This window comes from Schistocerca piceifrons, chromosome 4 (assembly GCF_021461385.2).
Source record: "Schistocerca piceifrons isolate TAMUIC-IGC-003096 chromosome 4, iqSchPice1.1, whole genome shotgun sequence".
NCBI lineage: Eukaryota > Metazoa > Arthropoda > Insecta > Orthoptera > Acrididae > Schistocerca > Schistocerca piceifrons.
The window spans coordinates 236080156-236104662 of NC_060141.1; the positions used below are offsets into that span (position 1 = coordinate 236080156).

At 44.3% G+C, this 24507-nt stretch overlaps 1 protein-coding gene across 7 annotated transcripts in view; it reads right to left on the minus strand.

Moving 5' to 3' along the window:
• The window catches only part of LOC124795481 (endoribonuclease Dicer-like), a 428130-nt gene that overhangs the window by 283007 nt on the left and 120616 nt on the right, over nucleotides 1-24507 (minus strand). For all 7 annotated transcript variants that reach the window (XM_047259520.1, XM_047259523.1, XM_047259524.1 and 4 more), the window contains exon 7: nucleotides 5028-5238. In XM_047259520.1, coding sequence (XP_047115476.1) covers nucleotides 5028-5238 — 211 coding nt within the window. The remainder of the gene's footprint in view (nucleotides 1-5027; nucleotides 5239-24507) is intronic.

Consider the following 24507-nt stretch of genomic DNA (forward strand, 5'->3'; position numbering starts at 1 on the left):
TTTTTTCTCACTGTCAAGTGCAAATATGAAGATAAGTATTCTGTGTGATGTTTGAATATGTGTTATTCAGCGTCTCTTGGACTATAGCCGTCTATTTGAAGTTGTCAGGTACTGTGCCTCCTCAGTTATGTGGAAAACCATACAAACGCAATCTATCACTCACACTGTTTGTTTGTAAAACAGCCAAAGCTACATAAGTAAATACTGCACTTGACAACAAGAAAAAATTCTTAAAACACGTTTTGATCAGCACAAAAAAAAAATAAATAAAAAATAAAAATAAAAATAAAAAATAAAAATGCATAACCAGCTCTGTGTTTAAACTAAAAACATTTGAGCAATGCAAAGTAAATGACGGTGTCAACTAGCATTACAAGTGGCTGAAACATGGTAAGTATGGTTCAACAAAGGTGTCGCAATGATCACGACAATCACAAAACTGCGCATGCGCAGTAGAGACAGTTTGGAAACGGTTGTGATTGGTCTTGCTATCTTTATTTGAACAAAACTAATTACTCCCTTCAGCCACCACGCCAAGTAGAGCTTGGCAGTGGCATGAATTGTTCCTACTTATACTTGTTTACTTATTAAGATCCACTCAGTAGAGTGCCATGGTGTCGAAACTAAAGCACATAATATTTGTAAACACAAACATTTCTTCATAATGCAAATATCGCAGGAAAATTATAAATATGTTGATGCAAAATCGGGTGTAAATTAACACTGTGGACATAGGAAATTTGACGTGAACAACAAAAAATGTTGTAAATGATGGTAAAATGTTAATTCCAGGAATGTAAAAGCAGGGTTATACTGCATACGGGAAAAAAAAAAAAAGGTTACAAACTACTGTGGCCCCTATCACTAAACCAAACGACATGAGCATACTAATTCCCATCATGCCCTGCGACCAGCTGTGCAGTTTGAACATTCTAACACAAACCATTCAGAAGTTATGACAGTTTTATTTCATATAGCTCAATGATTGTCACCCTGTGTATTGACCAAGGACAATCAACCTGCAATTTTTTTATATGACACAGATAACATACTATGACAACAAACAAATGTAAGAACACAAAGGACTTACTATGTCAACAATAATATTTGGTACATAACAAGAACATCTACTTTGACAGCAAGCAAAAACAACCGGGGAAGGCAAACATGCAGAATTTCATGTCCTGTCCAGCAGCCACAAAAGGGCTGAGTGAGTGCTTTCCTAGCTGAAAGCATGTAGTCGGCTGGGCACTCATCGAGCTGGTAGCACGTACATTTACGTATTTCAAGTGGTACTTTCTCTAGCAGAGCTGCTAGAATTTGGGTACAAAATGCTGTCTATCTTGCACTTGCTAAGGCCTTTTCTTGAAGTGAGGACCAATCACACAGTCCCCAATAATTCCGCACAAAAATTTTTCACTTCACTGCCTCTAATGTTCAACTTGCCTCCACCAACATGGATTATTGGGCTGCTGAGAAGCAGCCCAATAATGCATATTTCTCACATTCAGCTTTCCATGGTTTGCAAAGTTAGTTTCATCATTGAAGAAAATTCTCAGTAAACATCATCAACAAGCTATTTTTCAAATTGTGCATATGTGCAAAGAGTTACAAATTAATTTATTATAAGTTTATAAGAAAAGATGCAAATACTACAAATCCTCCACAATTATGTGTAATAGGAAGGCAGCATGCATTTCCCAGATATTTATATAATCTTTCTAGAGGATGACTACCCACAATTTACTATTTCATATGTATTTACAATTTTACATTGCAAAAGCAGATGTAGGAATGCTTTATGAACTTCGTTAACAACTTGGTTAATACTGTGATTGTTATTTTCATAAGAGATTGAAAAATGATTGCAATAACTTCCAGTTTTCTAGTGTTTTGCGTATGTTCAATTAACTTTAATTTTTAATTGCTGTCATTATTTATGAATTAACTTGAACTGAATAGAGTGTGATGTCAGAGAAAGTATTTAAGTACGAGCAATAGAGAGTGTGTGTGCTTTTGTCAAGTGGCTGTGTGGTCACATGTGTTACGTACTTTTAAGTTGTTGTTGGACTGTATTTTCAGGATTGATTTTGTGCAACTATACGAAATCTGTTCAAGGGACTTCAGACAGATGGAACCTGAAATTATTTCCTGCAGTTGATATTTATATTCGTTTGAACTCAGGATAACACACTAGTTTATGTCACAACTGACAGTAGGAAAACTGCACTTTCGAACTTTGAATGTTCATGTTGATTTTCATAAATTAATGCACAGTTAAATTAACACTGCTTACATGTGTTTCTGTATTCAACACTTTGCAAAAACATATTAATTATTTTTTAACTATTTTTCACTCAATCTGCAATTCATGTGAGGCCACCTTTCTCACGTGTGAACATTATTAAACTAACTTTACTTTTTAATGACAGTGTTACTAAAAGGGACAGACTGCTACTCACCATATTTTGGAGATGTTGAGTCGCAGGCAGGCACAACAAAAAGACAGCTATGCAAGTAAGCTTTCAGCCTAAAGGCCTTCTTTTATGGTTGACACCCCCCCCCCCCCCCCCACACACACACACACACACACACACACACACACAATGACCACTGTCTCTGGCCCCCGAGGACAGACTGCAAGCAACAGCGCATGTTGGGAGAAGCGATCTGGGTGGTGAGGTGTGGAGGAGACTGGTACGGGTAGGGGGAGGGATAGCAGGGTAGAGGTGGGTACAGTGAAGTTCTGCCTGTGGGAGCATGCAGGGATGTGGTGAGGAGAAGGTAGGGTAGCTAGGTGCAGACAGGAGTTTAGATGGAAGGTGGGTGTGGTGGGGAGAATGGAAGCAGAAAAGGAGAGGAGAAAAGTAAAAAGACTATGGTGCATTGGTGCAACAGAAGGCTGTATAGTGCTGGAGTGGAAACATGAAAGGAGATACAGGGTTGTAGGACAGTGACTAATGAAGGCTGGCCCAAGCCGTGAAGCAGTCACTGAAGTGAAGAATGTTGTGGTGGGCAGCGTGCTCAGCAACTGGCAGGTCCAGCCATTTCTTCGCCAGTTTGTCGGTGGCCACTCCTAAGCACAGAGCAGCTTAGTTTGTAGATCACGTGACTGTTTTCATAGGCAGCCCTGCCTTTGACAGCATAGGTAATGATTGTGACCGGACTGGAGTAGGTGTGGTGGTGGGAGGATGTATTGTCATTGCAACTCACAGTCCCCACTATATTGTGAGTAGCATTCTATAGTTTTCATAAAATCTTCATCATTCCATCCAGGACTTTCCATTGTTTCACTTATCTGATTTTGTCAAACGTGGATTTCTCCAATCATTTCTCACTTTAAAGTATTATTCGCTAACATGTCTACTTATTAAAACGGGGTTCGATGATCAAATCTGTATTAAAGGTATGGGCTTTAAGATGTCGGCGCGCAACCAACCCTTCAGATACTAATGAGTTAAGCCAACAAATTGGGTGCTACATTACCTACACTGGTCGTGTCCAATAAAACCACCAGTGCACTCATAAGGGTATGTTTGTTATGCAACCTTGCTGCTGGCAGCTCCCACCTCACTGTTCACCAGGAGCCTTGTTACATTTATGCTGCAACCTTACTGTTCGTCAGGACTAATTACTTTGCAGCTGTTTATGTGGCTAGCAGAGTCAAACACAGCACTGCTGGACTGACCTTAAATCACCCAACCATGGCTCACGTTTCAGGACATACAGCGATGGTCAAGGGGCAAAACACAAACTAGCTTGGTATCGTCACCTGGCAAGGGTCATAACGAGCAGTGATGGTGCAGGTTAAATGGACTGGTAAGGCTCACTGGGCTCGATTCATCACTGCCGGGCCATGCCAGTGAGCAGCAAGGTGACAGCTTAAAAGCACCCTCCCCCAGCAGCATTCCTCAGCGTCACGTGTCCCATAGCAATCTTCATCCATCACAGAGGGCATCTTGGACCACCGCCAGCTGCTGCTGGCACAATATGCTGAGATGCTATGATCTACAGGCTAGGTAATGCACTATCATGCTCTATTGTTGCTCCTCACTGCTACTCTCTCTCTCTCTCTCTCTCTCTCTCTCTCTCTCTCTCTCTCTCTCTCACACACACACACACACACACACACACCAACCTTATACCGGCTTCAATGGTCACATTTTTGTAACTTCATTTTAATTGATGAGTGAACTACAAGACTCTTTCACCCTGATTTCAGTGCTCAGTTTTTCTTTCCTTTGTTTCTCATTGCTTTGTATTCTTGGACACACAATACATCACAATTAAGGACCTGCGTTTGGGTTCTTCCCATTATTATGATTGTGGTACTGCCCTTCCTATTCATCTACACCTAATGTTTAGTCTTGATTAATCAGTGTTCAAAATGATGGCATGATTAAGCTGTGCAAATAGGACCAAGTCGGGTGCTTCCAAAGCTACACAGTGTATCCCATTTAGTGGATTCCCTTTTTACCAGAAGTGGTGGGCAGGCAAAGTGTAATATCACAACTTCACTGTTCTCAATGCACCTTCATCGATTTTGCTCCCACCAATCTTAAATTTCAGTGAATCTACATCAATTTGTACAATCCTTTGTGGCAGGATAAGCCAATTCTCCAACAAATCTGTTTCCACAGCAGTGCCACTCCCATATACACCTTGCTGTAATGTTCAGAAATTACTGGAAGAAACATCAATAACAATGAAAGTAAGTTAGGATAGCAGGCATGTGCCCGCAAAAAGCTGAAAATACTGATACAAATTACTGTCTGTCACGATTTATTCACTGCATGCTTAAACATGAATCATCGTGGAGTCTCTACTACACAGTAAAATGACTTCTTATCAAACTTTATGCTGATACAACAAAATTCCACTGTCAGACAAAAGAGGGAGAGGGAGAGAGAGAGAGAGAGAGAGAGAGAGAGAGAGAGAGAGAGAGAGAGAGAGAGAGAGAGAGAGAAGAAAAATAACTGGAAAATTGCCTTTGGATACAAGCACTTCACAGGTCTGTTTATACACACCTGCAACAAAGCTGATAAAGTTCTTGCAGAGGCTCTTCGTTGCACAAAAACCAGTACATTATTATTTCCCTGTCGAGGCTGCTCAGCTTCTGATAAATCTCGAAATATCTTCTCGATAAGTGAAACAAACATCATAAATTTGTTACTGGAGAATCTACGGATCTGCTCACGTGGCTCTGTCAAAACCATTATCTGTCTCTTCATGCCATCCCTGAATTTTAAAAAAATACACATTTTTTTTAACACAGGAAAATGCTTGCTGGAATAAAAACACCCAAATAAGAAAAGATAATTACTCACAATGTAATGGACGGACAGACAGATGGACACACAGACATAAATAAATTGCATCATGTTCTTTACTCCAAATGTGAAGAACAGCCTTCAGGGACGTGAAACCAGTACCAGTCAAATCACTTGACTCTCCATGCTTTCACAGCAGATGTTTTGCATGCAGCTCCCAGCTTTATGTTGGATCATGTTGAGTAAATTCCACAATATTTTCTCAAGGTAACTGCTTCACAACATTAGGTGGATGCTGTTGGTGAGTAGCAAGAGCTCATGCCCAAACAGTGGCTGTTTCCTTGTACAGGCCCAGTCCAGAAGTAGATCATGTGTCCAAATAAATGATAGCCACATGTTTAGAGACTCTTATTTGGAACCGAGTTGTGGCCCTTTCACATGCAACATGGATCACTGTTGCTGCTGATAGACATTACTGTGGAGACAAGCCAAACCAATTCTAGTAGCTAGATTGGTCCTCCACTATGCTGCCACATGACTGCCTTCAAAGATTCTTGTTTTCCTCTCTATCTAATGGCAGTAAATGTGAAGCCCCACTATACAATGGAATACACATTGTGATTTATGTGTGTAAAATCCTGTAATGGAAGAGATAGTTGCTGCTCACCCTATAGCAAGAGATGCTGAGCCACAGAAAGGCACAACAAAACGACTGTTGGCATGTTAGCTTTCGGCCACCGATGTGTTTGTCAAAAAAAGCCAACATACACACACACAGATACTCACACAAACATAACCCACACACACATGACCACAGACTCTGATAGCTAGAGCCACACTGAGATAGGCAGGGCATTATGGGAAAGGAAATTGGGTGGAAGTAAGGAGGAGGCTGGGGCAGCGAGGGGGAGGGATATCAGGTTGGGGTGGGGGACAAGATGGGTAAGGGCAATGACTAATGAAGGTCGAGGCCAGGAGGGTTACAGGAACGTAGGATATAATGCAGGGAGAGTTGCCACATGCATAATTAAGAAAAGCTGCAGTAGTTGGGAAGGACCCAGATGACACAGGCTGTGAAACAGTGAAGGAAGTCATGTTGGGTAGCATGCTCAGCAAAAGGGTGCTCCAGCTGTTTGTTGGCCATAGTTTGTCGGTGACCATTCATGCGGACAGACAGTTTGTTGGTTGTCATGCCCACGTAGAATGCAGCTCAGCTTGTAGATCACATAACTGGTTTCAAAGGGAGCCCTACCCTTGATGGGATAGGTGATATTTGTGACTGGGCCAGAGTAGGTGGCAGTGGGAGAATGTATGGGACAGGTCTCGAATCTAAGTCTGTTACAGGGATTTGAGTTGTGAGCAAGGGTTGTGTAGTGATGGTCTTATATATTGTATAGGTTCGATGAATGGCGGAATACCACTGTGGGATGGTTGGGAAGGATAGTGGGCAGGACATTTCTCATTTCAGGGCATGATAAGGGGTAGTCAAAACCCTGGTGGGGAATGTAATTCAATTGGTCCAGTCCTGGGTGGTATTGAGTCACAAAGGGAACGCTCTTCTGAGGGGCTTTGGAAGGTGCTGGTTGACTGGAAAGATAAGGCATGGGAGATCTGTTTTTGTACAAGGTTGGAAGGGTAATTACGATTTGTAATGGGCTCAGTGACACACTATGTAGGTGCTGATAAAGCCACCTTTGAGGTGGAGGTGAAGATCGAGGAACGTGACTGATGGGTTGAGTAGGACCAATTGAAACGAATGGGGTAGAATGTGTTGAGGTTCAGGAGGAATGTGGATACAGTGTCCTCAATCTTGATCTAGATCACAGAGGTGTCATCAATGAATCTGAACCAGGTGAGGTGTTTGGGATTCTTGGTGTTTAGGAATGACTCCCCTAGATGGCCCATGAACAGTTTCAAGTAGGATTTTGCAATACGGGTGCCCATACCCATACCCCAAATTTTTTTGTAGGTAATGCCTTCAAAAGAGAAGTAATTTTGGGTGAGAACATTGTTGGGCATGGTTGCTAAGAAGGAGGTGGTCAGTTTGGAAGCCATCAGGCCTTGGGAAAGGTAGTGAACAATATCAATAAGGCCGTGGGCATTACGGACGTTAGTGTAAAGGCATGTGGTAAAGAAACAGGAACTGTGATGAGCCAATGGAGGAAATGATTGGTATCTTTTATATAGGAGGGTAGGTTGCGAGTAATAGGCTGAAGGTGTTGGTCTACGAGAGCAGAGATGCTCTCAGTGAGGGCACAGGAACAGCCAAAATGGGTTGTCCTGGGTGGTTGGATTTATTGACTTAAGAAGCATGTAGAAGATAGGAGTGCAGGGAGTGGCAGGGGTGAGGTGAGAGAGAGACTCTGGGGAGAGATTCTGGGATGGACGTAAGGATTTGAGGGTCCACTGGAGATGCTGCTGAATTTCTCGAATGGGGTCACTGTAGGTGGATGAATCTGACAGCTGGTGGAGTGCCTCTGCCAGGTAATCCTTGTGGTACAAAACAACAGTTGTGGCACCTTTGTCAGAAGGTAGCATTGTACCACTGGGATCAGTATTTAGGTGGTGGATTGCTGATCTTTCTGCAGATGTAAAGTTAGTTTGCATGTTGAGTGATTTGACAAATTATGGTGATGCAAGGTTCGAGGTTAACAAATTCTGGAAAGTTAACAGGGGGTGATTTGGGGTCAGTGGGGCTGGATCACGTTTCGATGAAGGAGTTTTTTTTTTTTTTTTTTTTCCTGAGGTCATTAGCGCCCAATCACTGGTGTTAGAGCACATGGAATCTGCTAAAACTCAAGGGGATGGGGGGACACCAGAAGGACCTGACAAAGATGCAGATAAAATAAGTAAAAGATAAAATAAGTAAAAAGGTTAAATGTCTTTGGTCAAGCCAGTTAAAGTTATAAAACGCAGAATACGAGCAGCTGCTCGAGCGTCATCAGCTAAAACATCCGGTAAAGTAGATGGCAGGGACAGGACAACACGAAATTGACTAAAGCGGGGACACGACAATAAAACATGGCGCACTGTTAATGCCTGACCACACGGGCACTGCGGGGCTGGGTCACCGGAGAGCAGGTAGCGGTGGCTAAACTGGCAATGCCCAATCCGCAACCTGGTCAGAAGGACCTCCTCGCGCTGAGATGGTCGGGAGGATGTTGTCCAAGCAGTTGGGAGCGGTTTTACTGCCCGGAGCTTGTTTCCTTGGAGGGATGACCAAGCATCCCACCACAACGACACAAGCCTCTTACATACATCCCCACGAACGTCAGATGACGGGACACAATGGGAGGCTGGCTGAGGCAGGAGGACTGCAGCCTTGGCTGCAGCATCCGCAGCCTCATTCCCAGGCCCTCCTACATGTTCGGGAACCCACAGAAAGCTGACAGAACCACCATTATCATCGAAAGAATGGAGGGACTGCTGTATCCGTTGACTCAAGGGGTGGACCGGATAGGGAGCTCCAAGACTCTGAAGAGCACTGAGTGAGTCAGAGCAGAGTACATACGATGAATGGCAGTGGCGTCGGGCATACTGAACAGCCTGATGGAGAGCAAAAAGCTCGGCCGTAAAGCTGGAACATTGGTCGAGGAGCCGGTATTTAAAGGTGGCGGCCCCGACGACAAAGGCACAGCTGACACCATCGTCAGTTTTGGAGCCATCGGTGTAAATAAAGGTGTGACCGGCAAGTCGAGCACGAAGTTCGACAAACCGTGAGCAATACACTGCAGCCGGAGTACCCTCCTTTGGGAGTGAGCTGAGGTCGAGATAAATATGAACTGGAGCCTGGAGCCAAGGTGGTGTCGGGCTCTCACCCTCTCTGAAGGTGGTAGGGAGGGCAAAATCCAATTGTCGAAGCAGGCGACAGAAGCGGACTCCGGGGGGCAGCAGGGCAGACACATACAACCCGTACTGACGGTCGAGAGAATCGGCGAAGGACTTGTAAGAGGGGTGGTCAGGCATAGACAACAGCCGGCAGGCATACCGACACAGCAGTACGTCGCGCCGGTAGGTCAATGGTAACTCGGCAGCTTCAGCATAAAGACTCTCGACAGGACTAGTGTAGAAGGCTCCGGTCGCAAGACGTATCCCCCGATGGTGGATGGAGTTGAGCCGGCGTAAGAGGGATGGCCGAGCGGACGAGTAGACGAAGCTCCCATAATCCAGCTTCGATCGGACTATGGACCGATACAAGCGAAGCAGCACAGTGCGATCCGCTCCCCAAGATGAACCGCTAAGAACTCTGAGGACATTAAGGGAACGTGTACAACGGGCCGCCAAATAAGAGACATGTGGAGACCAACACAGTTTCCTGTCCAACGTGAGCCCTAGAAACTTAGTTGTGTCCACGAATGGGAGAACAACGGGACCGAGATGTAAGGATGGCGGAAGGAACGCTTTATATCGCCAAAAGTTGATACAAACCGTCTTCTCTCCAGAGAACCGAAAGCCATTTGCCACGCTCCATGAGTAGAGGCTGTCTAGACAACGCTGAAGGCAGCGCTCCAGAAGGCATGTTCTCTGGGCACTGCAGTAGATTGCGAAGTCATCGACAAAGAGAGAGCCGGAGACATGAGGTGGAATGCAATCCATAATTGGATTGATCGCGATGGCAAAAAGGGCTACGCTCAAGACGGAGCCCTGAGGCACTCCGTTCTCCTGGAGGAAGACGTCGGACAATACGGAACCCACACGTACCCTAAACTTTCGATCCGTTAAAAAGGAATCAATAAAAAGGGGCAGGCGACCACGTAGGTCCCACCTGTGCATAGTGCGTAGGATACCTCCTCTCCAACAGGTATCATAAGCCTTCTCCAAGTCGAAGAACACGGCTACCGTTTGGCGCCGTCGCAAAAAGTTGTTCATGATGAATGTCGACAAGGTCACAAGGTGGTCAACAGCGGAGCGGCGGCGACGAAAGCCGCATTGGACATTAGTAAGTAGCCGTCGAGATTCAAGAATCCAGACTAACCGAGCATTAACCATGCGCTCTATCACCTTACAGCCCGACAGCCGGCGCAGGCTACCCCAAATGATGGAAGAGGGAGTAAAACTGTTAAAGGAGCTGGTGAAGGAGGCCCAACAAGCTTTTTTGCTGTCTTTGATGACTCTACGGTATTGCACTCGGAGTCGTTTGTATTCAATACAATTCGCCAACGTAGGATGGCGGCGAAAGGTGCGTAAAGCACGTCGTCGAGCACAGATAGCGTCCCTACAAGCCTCATTCCACCAGGGGACGGAAACGCGACGTGAAGAAGAAGTAGTAGTACGAGGAATGGAACGGTCGGCAGTATTGATGATAACAGCCGTGAGGTATTCGACCTGACTGTCACATCTGGGAAAATCGTGGTCCGGAAAGGTCGCCAGGGAGGAGTAAAGTCCCCAGTCAGCTTTCAGTATGTTCCAGCTCGAAGGACGTGGGGATGGGGTGTGGTGCAGGAGACGAACGACACAGGGGAAGTGGTCACTCGAATAGGTGTCAGAAAGGACATACCACTCGAACCGACGGGCAAGAGTGGTAGAACAGATCGAGAGGTCCAAGTGGGAGTAGGTATGAGTAGAGTCCGAGAGGAAAGTCGGGCGCCGGTATTGAGGCAGACAAGATTGAGATGGTTGAAGACATCCGCAAAGAGTGAGCCTCTTTGACAGGATGCAGGAGAACCCCAAAGGGGATGATGGGCATTGAAGTCGCCAAACAATAAAAACGGCGGGGGAAGCTGAACGATCAGGTGCATCATGTCAGCCCGACTAACAGCAGATGACGGTGGAGTGTAGATGGTACAAACTGAAAAAGTAAAAGCAGAAAGAGTAATGCGGACAGCTATTGCTTGGAGTGGGGTGGTCAATGGGATGGGATGGTAATAGACATCATCCCGAACGAGCAACATGACCCCGCCATGAGCTGGGATACCGTCCACAGGGGTGAGGTCATACCGCTCCGAGGTATAGTGGGTAAAGGCAATACGGTCAGTCGGGCGCAACTTGGTTTCCTGGAGACCAAGGACAAGCGGACAGTGCAGGCGGAGGAGCAGTTGTAATTCCTCCCGATTAGATCGAATACCTCTTATGTTCCAATGAAACAACGCCATCGCTAGTCAAAAAGTTGGGGGAATGAGACGGGGGAAGAGCTGGTCACCTCGACGGCCGCGGAGGGCCAGGTTGCGAGGGAACAACGCTACAACCAACGGGAGGCGGATCCGGTTCCATCGACTCGTCGCCAGCTGCGGCTGCTGTCCCTGGTTGTGTAGGAGGGGCCGCATCATTTGCCGATGAAAGGCCGGCGGAGCGCCTGGCAGCAGAGCGTCCCGGCGAAACTGAGGACGGCCAGGAGCAGCGACTCACGGATGGAGCGTCAGACGAAACACGCCGGGATGGAGAGGGGGATAGAGACTTCTTCTTGGAGGCCTTCTTGGAAGGCCGAGGAGGCACAGGGATGGTGGGCTGGACCCGAAGAAGGTCCTCACGCGCGGGGTCCGTTTTGGAACGCCGGACCTCGGAAGCTGGGGTCCGGAATGTTTCCCCGATGGACGCCTGAGAAGAGGATCGCTTCTCAGGTGGCGTGGGGGGAGGAGGAGGAGGAAGGGTGGCCCCTGGGGCAGAGGGGGTGGGGGTCACGGGGGAGGAGGATTTGGAAGGGAGGGATTTGGGAGGCGGAGGCAGAGCCCCCTGATGGGCGGAGGAGGCGGAGGGGGGACAGGATAGGGGTGAGGATACCGCGGAAGGAGTGGACACAACTGAGGCAAACGAAGTGGTCAATGGCACGGGATGGAGGCGGTCGTACTTCTTCCGGGCCTCAGAATAAGAGAGCCGATCCAAAGTTTTGATTTCTTGTATCTTCTTCTCCTTCTGATATGCGGGGCAGTCTGAGGATCTAGGCGTGTGGACACCAGGACAATTAATGCACCAAGGTGGTGGGGTGCATGTATGTTCCTCACGAAGAGGACATCCACAATCGCCACAAAGGGGCTCAGCCTCACACCGTGACAACATGTGCCCAAAGCGCAAACACCTAAAACAGCGCATAGGAGGCGGGACGTAAGGTCGCACGTCACACCGGTAGCACATCACCTTTACCTTCTCCGGGAGAACGTCCCCCTCGAAGGCGAGGATAAAGGCCCTGGTGTCGATGCGACGGTCTTTGGGGCCGCGCTGGACTCGCCGGACGAAATGCACGCCTCGGCGCTCCAGGTTGGCTCCTCATCATATTGGAGCAGGAGGTCACGATGAAAAATAACCCCCTGCGTCCTATTTAGTGCCAGATGTGGGACAATGGATACTGGGATGTCCCCTAGGCGGTCGCACGCCTGGAGCGCCGCCGACTGTGTGGCGGAGGTGGTCTTGATAAGAATGGACCCTGAACGCATCTTGCTGAGAGCCTCGATTTCCCCGAAGATGTCCTCAATGTGCTGAACAAAGAACATGGGCTTGGAGGTGGCGAATGTCCCCCCATCGGTTCGAGAACAGACCAAACAGCGGGGGAAGTACTTCGCCCCAAGCCGGCGGGCCTGTCCCTCCTCCCATGGAGTGGCCAAGGGGGAAAGGGCAGGAGAACCAGAACTAGAAACGGTACCTTTTCTTTTGAAAGACTCGGCCGCAGAGCGACCTGATACGTGTTGACGTTTCATCTGCGAAACGTCCGCCCCGATACCACCCACTCCGACCAGGGGCTCTCCCCACGGGCGCCACCCAGCCGCAGCAAGGGCCACCTGGCAGGATGACCATTGCCGGGAGTCCTGATGCCCCAAGGAGATGGGCATCTACTCCTTGGCCGACGTGGGGAGGGTGCAGCTCAGGTATTGGCAGTGCGATCCCTGTGTTGTCAGGGGGCTACAACCTAGAGGGTACATGACGACCCCACCACAACGGGCTGGCTACCGTGCTGGATTTCTGGTGCCATGGAAAGTCCATCATGATCGCTGGTGCAGATGGAGATGCACTATGGGCGTAACTTGGACAACCCATCCGGCGTTTAGGCCCAATTTGAGGAATCGTGGGTATGGTTACAACGCCGGTGCAATGCTAAGTGCCAAGGTCTTAGTGCACTTAGGACCAGTGGTACACCACATAAGGTGTCCTTCCACAAAAGGCTCGTACTTCTGTCGAATTTTGAAAAATGGAGGTCAAACCCCAAGGGGGACCATCACATGGAAGGCCGAAGCGGTTGAAACTCCTTTTAGTCGCCTCGTACGACAGGCAGGAATACCTCGGGCCTATTCTTACCCCGGACCCGCAGGGGGAACGATGAAGGAGTCAACTGAGTCAGCCTGAAATCCAGCAGCATCTCCAGTCTCTCCTCGCATGCTTAGATCCATCCCACAACATCTCCCCAGAGTCCATCTCTCTCCTCACCCCAACCATTCCCTGCACCTCTACCTTCTACACACTTCTTACAGTCCATAAACCCAACCACCCAGGACGCCCCATTGTGACCAGTTACTGTGCCCCCACTGAGAGAATCTCTTCTCTCGCAGACCAACACCTTCAGCCTATTACCTGCAACCTACCCTCCAATATAAAAGATACTATTTCCTCCATCGACTCTCCACAGTCCCTGTCCCTTTATCACATGCGTTTACATGAACATCCCTAATGCCCAGGGCCTTAGAGCTATTGAACACTAGCGTTCCCAACACCCAACGGATTCCAAACCAACAACCTCCTACCTAGTCACAATGACCAACTATATCCTCACTCACAATTATTACTTCTTTGAAGGAACTACCTGCAAACAAATCCAGGGTATGGCTCTGGGCACCCACATGGCACCATCCTATGCCAACTTATTCATGGGCTATCTAGAGGAATCCTTCCTAAACACCCAGAAGCCCAAACCCCTCTCACGGATCAGATTGATGACAACTTGGTGATCTGAATTAAAGGTGAGGACACCCTATCTACATTCCTCCAGAACCTCAACACCTTCTCCCCCATTTGCTTCACCTGGTCTGACTCAACCTAAGGAGCCACTCCATTGATACTGACCTCCACCTCAAAGATGGCTAAATCAGAATCTCTGTCCATATCAACCACCAGCAATACCTCCACTTCGATAGCTACCATCCATTCCATACTGCGTCGAGTCTCTTCCACACAGCCTGGCCACCTGTGGCAATCACTTCCATAGTGATGAGCGGTCCCTTTTGAAATATACTGAGGGTCTCACTGAGGCCTTTACAAACCGTAATTACCGTCCCAACCTTATACAAAAACAGATCTCCTGTGCCATATCTTTCCAGTCACCCAGCACCTCCCAAAGCCCCATCATGCGACCACAGAGGAGCATTCCCCTTGAGACTAGTACCACCCAGGACTGGAGCAACTGAATTACAATCTCTGCCAGGATTTCAACTATCTCTTGTCATGCCCTGTAACGAGAAATGTCCTACCCACTATCCTTCCCACTCCTCCCACAGTGGTATTCTGTCGCCCACCGAACGTACACAATATCCTTGTCCATCCCTAGGTAACACGTGCTCCCAAACCCTTGCCTCATGGCTCGTTTCCCTGCAAAAGAGCTAGGCGCAATACATATCCCATACATCCTCCCACCACCACCTACTTCAGTCCGGTCACAAACGCCACCTATCCCATCAAAGGCAAGGCTACATGTGAAACCAGTCATGTGATCTACAAGCTGAGCTGCATTTTACGTGGACATGACAACCAACATGCTATCTGTCCACATGACACCAACAAACTGTAGCCAAGAAACAACTGGCGCACCCTGTTGCTGAGCACGCCGCCCAACACGACGTCCTTCATTTCAATAAGCGCTTCACAGCCTTTGTTATCTGGATCTATCGAATCAGCAGCAGCTATTCTGAATTGTGCAAGTGGTAACTCTCCCTGCAATATAGCCTATGTTCCTGTAAGTCCCCTGGCTTCAACCTTCATTATTCATTGTCCTTACCCACCTAGCTCCTTCCCAGTTCCCATTACAGCACTTCACAGCCAGTTATTTCACTAACACACCCAGTCTTTTTACTTCTCTCCATTTCTGCTAACTCCCCTCTCCCTCAACCTCCATCTAACCTCCCGATTGCACCTAGTTCACCCATTCTGTACCTCATCCCTGCACGCTCCCTGCAGCACTTTACCATCCCCCCCCCCCTCCCCCCCTCGCCCTGCTATCCTTTCCCCTCCATACCCTAGCCTCTTTCTTACCCCCATATGGTTGCCTCTCCCATAATGCCCTGCTGCTCACAGTCTTGCTCCAGAGACTGTGATCATATGCGTGAGTAGTGTTTGCATGAGTGTTTGCGTGTGTGTATGTTGTCTATTTTTGACACAGTCCTTGTTGGCAAAAGCTAACTTTCAGACAGTCTTTTTGTTGTGCCTTTCTGAGACTCTGCATCTCCACTATATGGTGAGTAGCAACTATCCTTTTCATTATATTGTTACATTCCATCCTGGATTTTCCATTGTTTGATTAAATCCTGAAATGAATATGTTTTAAATAATGAAATTTTTTGCCCGTCTAGCTACTGACTTCGGTCTGGCTCCCAGATACCGTGAAGGCCAACAGCAGAATCTGTAACCCAGCACACACACACAGGAGGTCAAAAATTTGTTCCTGACAGGGGCTCTAAATACTTTACCATACGTCTGAAAGAAATTAAATTGAGCACTCATGATTTCTGGATGAGATCTGCATAAGAAGATCTTGGCAATGTGGACATCAGCTATTGTTACTTGCCTGTGGCAATCACCTGACAAAATCTCACAATTGCCTCAAGGAAATAATAAGGGATTTATACAATGTCAGCTGCCTCGAGGAAACACTGGGAGATTTACACAATGTGATCCAGCACCAGACTTCAGAATTACACACTCAGGTCAAATCACAGTTAATTTGACTGAATAACCACTGCAGGATCCTTTAGTGAAATAAACCAACAACTGATGGGACTATAGCTAATATATTCATTCTAATAATTACAGTAATTAATTATAGATTTCTTTATGTATGATATCTTCAGGGTGTCCATAACTAAAGTTATAGGTACAAAATGCTGTACAGAGAGAAAAATAGTGCTCAGAATGACATCAAATTTGAGCAGCACATTAGTGATGAAGAGAGAAATGTCATGGGACCAAAAAGTTTAATGAAAATTTTACGCTTAAATGGTACTGTAAGTGTCTTAACATAAACGGGGTCAGTTACAAATGACAGATGAATTGCAATATGATGATTACACCACCCATACTGTTCAATGCGCATGACTGCGCAAGTTTGGTAGCCAACAGTTGCAGCACTGTTAAGTAAGCCTATCAACCATGGCTAGGTCAAACCACATCGGATCCAAAATATCTGTTTTTAATTGTCCTGGACCCAAAAATTGCATAAAACAAAAATTACATCAGTTTTTAATGGTCTGAGGCCAAATACCACATAAAATGCAAAATGTCATCCATTAGTTTCTAGTTGTCGTGAGACTGGTGCAAGACATGTTCAATTTGCTGTCCACTGTTTTCTGCCACAAGTTGACATCGAGAAACAGCATGTTTCACAAGAGATCGGAGCGTCTCAGGGGTCACATTCAGAATGCATTGCACAATGCGTTCATTCAATTCAGCTATATTTGTGATTGGAGCACTGAAGACAACATCTTTCAAATAACCCCACGGCCACAAGATACACGGATTAAGATCAGGTAATTTGGAGAGCTTGGCCGTAGGGAAATGACAGCTCAAAATTCTAGCATTTACAAAATGCAGGGGCTGCGGCAAGGGGGCGGGGCGGAGGGGGGGGGGGGGGGGGGGGGGGGGGGTGCTATAGGCCCCCCCTCCCAACAGAGTACCATATTACACTGGGTAAAATGACTGCAGAAATCAACGAATATATTACTTCAACAGATTCAATCATTTTTTTATAATTATGTAGCAATATAGGTTACAATATATTTCAATCACATTTTAACCATTTTAACAAAAGAATAAGAGCAGCAACAGCTTACTATCTAAGCCAATAAATATCATCTAACTTAAAATGAACATCTTACTATTTATTAATATGCATTGGATGTATATTAATGTACAAGTACCACTTACAATAATCAAGAAAGCTTAATATGCCAAGTGCGCCCACTGACAAATTGGTAAAATTTGGTGTTGCTTAAAGTAGTTTTTGGTAACTGTTTTGGAGTTCAGGGTAAAAACGTGTCTTCAGACTGCGTTTGCACAGGAAAATAATACAATTTGACCCAGATGTCTGGTGATTTCAAAGTTTTTGTCTGGGGTCAGCAATTTAAGTAAATTTTAAGTAAGTTTTTGTTTGGGGTCAGCAATTTAAGTAAATTGCTGACCCCAGACAAAACCTTTGAAATCACCGGACATCTGAGTCAAATTGTATTAGTTTCCTGGGCAAACACAGTCCGTACATGCGTTTTTACCCTGAACTCCAAAACAGTTACCAAAAACTACTTTAAGCAACACCAAATTTTACCAATTTCTCAGTAGAGGACCCCAACTCTCCTTTTGTTAAGCGATATTCCATTCCCCCAATCCTGCCCCTCCGCCACTGACCCCCTTCCCCCCTTGACTGACTTCTAGAATCGTCCCTGTCAAAATACCTTTGCAGCACCCATTTCACTAGCTGCGCTATGTGCAGAGGACTGCCATCTGGCTTAAAAATGATCTTACCCACACATCCACACAGTTGAAGGGTTGGAACAACATTGGTGTGCAAAAGCCCCTCAGAATGTTTACTAGTGACAGTACAGGTAACAGAAACTGCAGGCCTCATCTCATTGAAAAAATATGGCCCTATAATTAACAATGCCGTCAACCTGCACCACACAGTCACCATTGCAGAATGGAGTGGTACTGGCCAATACGCACGCACATTTTCCATTGCCCATATTCTGCAATTCTGGATACTGACATATCCTTGGCGATGGGAAGGGGTTTCGTTACATGCGAGCAAGAAATTCCGGAGGGAGCATTTGCCATGCTGGCACGTCAACAGGAAGCAACTCCCGAACATGGGTGATTTTGTACGGATAGCAATCCAGGATATTTTGTAGGATTTTATGCACTGTGCTCACAAGCATGTCCAAGATTCAGGCAATTACCCATGCACCACATGTTTACACACCACCACTCGACCACTCCTGCAATGCTGTGGTCACATCGTCATCAAATGTTGGTTCAACTGCATCCTACCTCTGCCACATTGCATTTCAACAGAACCTGTCTTTTCAAATTTTGTAATTGTTTTCTTCAAACTCTTAGCAGACATCAGATTAATGCCTTTTTTCATACCCTTGAGTGTCTGGAACTTTTGCAAGCTACTGGTGCACAATCACTAACCTTGTAAAAGATCTTTAACAGCAGGACACAATCCTTCATGGAGACAGTCATGTTGGGTGTCTGACGGACCACCATATGCTGTTTATCTGTTGACGTGCATATTATGACACTTACAGCAGCACTTACTGGTCAAATTTTTGTTTTTTTATTCCCCCCCATGACTTCACCCTATGTTATTACTACACTATTCAAATTTGATATCATTCCGCACTCTGAAACTGGAATTTCAATCATGGGCACCTTGTATATTAGAAGAAATACATCTACTTTGATAAGCACAACTCAGCTGCTCTCTTTATCAATTACTTCAGACTAAGCATCTATGTAAATTTAAATCTTTTTCATATTAACTGGTATGTATTTCTCAAAGTTAAAACACCATGATAAATTACAGAAGAAGTAGTTAATGATTTTTTTTTTTTTTTTACTTTAATTTTTAATATTTGGGGAGTTACAATTTCCTGCCTGATGTCTACTATCCATTTTTTATGAACGTTTGCAGGCTCTCAAGTCTGTACAATATTTTAGTATTTCGGTTGAACTAACATAATAGCCAAAATGTTACCTCCAGTGTAGTGACCTAATGATTTTTGTGATATCACCATCAGTTGAGTTGGAAAAACTAATGTCTGGTGGTGAAGTATGTATTGCCTATCTAATTGAGTTCATTGGATTTGCTTTTGAAGGACAATTTTTTTGTCCACATGCTTTCAGCAATTGTTAGAAAGAACTGACTGAATTCAGTAGCCACTGATTTTAATTTCATAATGCGCCAAATTGACCTTGTCTTTTTCTTGATTTTCAATATTTTTGCACTTTGTACATGGTTTTTGCCTTTTCGATGGCATGCTGAAAAATTCTGCCTGCAGTGCATTTTTACGTCTTGATCTACATCTATATACATACTTCACAAGCCACAGCATGATGCATGGTGGAGGGTATCTTGTACCACTACTAGTCATTTCCTTCCCTGTTCCACTCGCAAATAGAGCAAAGGAGAAACAACTGTCTATATGCCTCTGTATGAGCACTAATTTTCCTTATCTTCGTGGCCCTTATACTAAATGTATGTCGGCCGCAGTACAATCTTTCTGCAGTCAGGCTCTGAATTTTCTCACTAGTGCCACAAAAAAGTCCCTCCAGGGACTCCAATTTGAGTTCACTAAGCACCTCCATAATACCAGTGTGCTGATCTAGCAGTAAGCATCTCAATTGCTTTGGTGTCTTCCTCTAATCCAACTTGGTGAGGGTCCCACATACTCTATCTGTACTCAAGAACTACAGTTTTCTTTATAGTTGAGATACACTTCCTAAAATTCTCCCCATAAACCAAAGTCCACCTTCACCTTCCCTGTTACCGCCATTATGAGCTCATTCCATTTACATATTGCTTTGCAGCATTATGCCTTGATATTTAACTGACAAGACACTGCCAAGCAGCACACTACTAATGCTGTATTTGAACATTACAGGTTTGTTTTTCCTACTCATCTGCATTAACTTACATTTTTCTCTATTTACATCAAGCTGTCATTCACCACACCAATTAGAAGTCATCTTGTATTCTCCTAAAGTCACTTGATTACATATAATTCTTCACACTGACTAAACTACAAGATATTTTGATCCCAGATGCTGGCCACCTATTTTCTTGGCTTCTATTGTAGATGTCTCTGACCAGTTGTGAAGGAAAATTGCATTCATTATTTCCTTGATAAATTTCTTCCCATTTTTCATCTTGTAAATTCTCTCTGGATAGTTTAATTAAATCACCATTTACAATTCTGTGTAATTTTCCCTTTTCCTTTCTGAATTAAAGTTGATTGATAGGGACATTTTATTTTGCCGCTTGAGCATCACGGCAAGATAAATCATTTATAATGGAAGTTATTTCTATTACATTAAAGACAGATTTAAAAATAAATCATCAACTGCTGTTTCGCAATGTCCTATTTTTGTTGCAATTGTTGCTGTAAACCAATCCTGGGCATTAGTAACTCAAGGTGTCCTCAATCAGGACTATTGGCAATGAAATTATACTAAACTCTCAACATAAAATTCCTTCTCAGTTTTTCAAACTAAGTTGCTAATTAAATTTAAAAACATTTCCTGATGGGTGCCTACAGAGTGTCAAAACTGCTACCATGCACCATGTTTCTGTCTATTAACAAAGTATAGCACTCAAATAGCTGTTTCACACAGCACCATGTTTATGTCCATTAACAAAGTATAGCACTCAAATAGCTGTTTCACACAGTATTCATTGAGATCTATGTCCTGAAACTTCATTTCCCTTTTTGCATGAAGGCACTCCCCTTTTTGTCGTACTACACTTGCAGCAGAGTGATCCTAACTTGTATCCATCTAGGTCCATTTGTTCAATTTCTGTGACTTCTACACGATCTGTTAAGCATAGCACTTCTATAGAAATACTTCTGACTTTTCACTGTCTTGTACTGATATGAGAATTTCATCATTCTCACTCAACTAAGCTTGTTATGTTTTGACTGAAAAGTCCAAATGTATTATATTTATTACCCTCTTTGCCGTCCAAGCTGCCATTCATTTCTCCACTGATCATTGCAACTGTGTTTATAGTTACTCAGAAGCTCTGTCTTGACAATATTTGGCCTGAAATGCGCCAGGTACATGTCATAAATCATAAGGATTTGACAGTATTCTGGTTACACTGATGGCCTCTGTAAATTAGTTGTGGAATTACCTCTTACTAGAAACAGGTGTAGTGTAACTGTGTGAGGGAGGATTCATCAAATCACATCCATTTGTGATAACGTCACTCTTGTTAAGTGACTCTGGAGCTCTGAATTTACCCTTTCGCCAGAGTGGTTCATACACAGCCTCTTGTATTGCTCAAAGAATGACACATTCTTCATGTTAGTGCGAAGAGAACCAGCAATGTTCCTGATGTCATCCTCACTTGCGTACTTAAGATTACCGACGTCAAAGAGTCCATGCCACATCAAGTTGCTGCACATGCCATGCACAAGGAGGTCCAAAATGATATTAGGAGGTATCACATTCCTTCAGTCACCTCAATGTAGCACTACCAGCTGTCTGTAGATTTAGCCAGGGCTGCTAAGTATCATGCAAACTTAGATGCCTTTTCTTGTAAATGATTTAATAAATTACAAGCATTATCTTCAGCACAATGCAACACTATTTGCTGATAGAATAATTGTTTCATATTGTTTGGTTTTGTCTGGAAACAGTCCTTAGCTGTGATTAAAATGCATCTCTTTATGTGATCACCGTCAGTGAAGAGCTTGCCTTGTTTGGCAATTTCATAAGCAATTCATAAACTCACTTTCATAGCAGCTTCTAACGTTTTCCGGACGACACGTAACAATGTGGTACTGGGGCGCAAAACTCACATGTCTCTCGCACTTGACTTATGTATTATGTGCAGCCGATCCTCTCCTCTGGGTAATCAGCTACATCGATCTCCGAAAAGCTTCTTCTCCAAAGACTATAGAAGGTTACAGGAATTCATTAAGCTACTGCTTCTATTCTTGAAATAATTTGTTTACTCACGGAACACTTTCAGTTCATTCTTGGTATATTTTCATCTCTCAACATAAAGCAACATTTACTCTTTCTCACGTAAGTAAGTAAACCCTGGCAAGCCAACTGGTGTCTTTAAACATCAGACTCGATAAAACACAAGTACAATATCATATGTTGCATCAATCTAATAATTTATGGACATCACATGTGTCCTCCCTCATGCAGAGCTAAGATACGAAGTAAGATAAAAGCCTCTAGTCTCAAGCGAATGGAATACATGAATGTGCATAGAAATCTATATTCAGTTGTTCATTAGTCTTTTTCATAATCACCACAGACACTAACACGTCAAAGAATACTACATAATCATTCCCTGAGTTTTCATCATGTCTTTTGTGGTTGTGGCGGCAAACACCTGTCATCATCAGTGACTCACTCTTCTTACAGTCTTCTAATAACAAACTTCCGACCTGCACATAAAAACATGTGAATCGGTAGAAACTTTCTCACTCTCCCGTACTCATACCTAAAATAGCGGGTGTTCGAGACAGTTGAAGGCCAAGTGTTTCTAGAATTTACACTGAAATTCTTTAGGCACTACATATCCCTCCCCTTAGCTCGAACACGCGATATTTTATACATATTCATTAGGTACAATAATATCCCACATGATAATTCTTTATCTTTTAACAGTACATCTCTTCCTATTAATAACTGTGCATATTTTACCACAATTAAAACCTTTCAGTCCATATTGGTGTTAGCTCTTTTCAATCTCCAAAAATTCATGAGAAGCAAATTTTTGTTTTCTATTCCTCTTCCAATCATATATTACAGGTGTACATAACTCATGAATACTCTACTGCTTTGTTCTTACTTTCTATACTAGTTTTCCTAAGTATGTACTTATTCATTACTTACTGTAATCTGGAGGAACTCGGGGTAGAATAAAAGCATTCCCTTCTTCTGACACTTGTAAATCTAAAACGTAAAGATGCTAGTGTTGCATAGAATTCAAACCTACCAGACTCATCCCTTTAAATGTGTGACTTCTGTCATGATACTGCTCTCTTTCCCTTTAGGAACAGTACCTATATCTTACATGGGTTCATCCTAGGAGTACCCTTTCTCCTTCCATTTTGGTAGGTACGCCCCTTTCTTATTCCTATCCTCCTATAGTACAGGTCAATCCCCTTCTTGGTGCCCTTGTCCACGCAGTATAGGTCAGCCTTTCATAGGTGTGCCTATCCGCCCTCCGCATCCTTCTTGAGTAGGCCTCCTGGTTCATTGCCCTAGCATACATCTTTATGAATACTGTTCTTAAATATTCTCTGGTAAAATTACAACTCTACTTTACACCTAAACTCCACTTTCCAATACTCCCCCTAATACCCTAGAACAGTGGTTCCCAACAGGTGGTCCGCAGACCCCCAGGGGTCCGTGAGCTATGCCAGAGGGGTCCACAGGATGCTATTAGAATAAAAAAATATATTAAATATATTTCGTATGATAACAGATTTTTTTTGTTTTGGCTGCTTGCTGCATGAGCAGAGCTTTAGCGAACACTAACTTCTGCATCTAGTCTCTTCCTAGAGCCAACTGACACTAGCTCACACTAGCACAAAACTAGAATTAGATAGAGGCAAACAGTTCTGCTGTATGCCTTTAGGCTGTGCACGCTGCCTCTTTGCAGCTGACAACTGACAGTCACTTTACACAGAAACTCGCATTTCAGGTGACAATCAGCCATTATTAATTTATTGCCAGTGCTTTCACAGACCATGTTGTTTACATATTCAATACTCTGTATTAAAACAGTAGTGTTTGTAAAGCGTTGTTTTTCGCGGAAGTTACAGTTTGGGTAGTTAAAAATGAACCGTTGGTTAAAAAGTGGTTCGTTAAAATGAGAAAGGCCTACAGACAAAGAGGAAGATTTGATGTTCAAGCAAGTAAGTAAGTGACTCTCGAACTTAAATTGTCAGTGTCCATTGAACCTAAACCATCACCATCCCTTGAACCTAACCCTTCCAAGTTCAGTGTTAAGCTTACTGGAAAAATTAGAAAATAAAACTTTGATTACTTGGAAATCAGTTTTATGTTCACTGGACCTGAGCAACAGCCTAAGCCTCAATGTGTAATTTGCTATGAAAGCCTTTCAAATGAATGTATGGAACCAGCAAAACTGCGGTGCCATCTTGAAACAAGGCACCCAGAGTACAAAAGTAAGTCATTACATTTTTTCAAAAATAAATTAGAAGAGTTGAAAACATCTTGTAAAACAATTACCAAACACTGTGGTGCAAATGTAAATGAAATGAAATGCAACCCTTGCGTCTTACGAGGTGGCTCAGCTTGTTGCTAAATGTGGGTAAAACCACACAATTGCTGAGGAACTTAT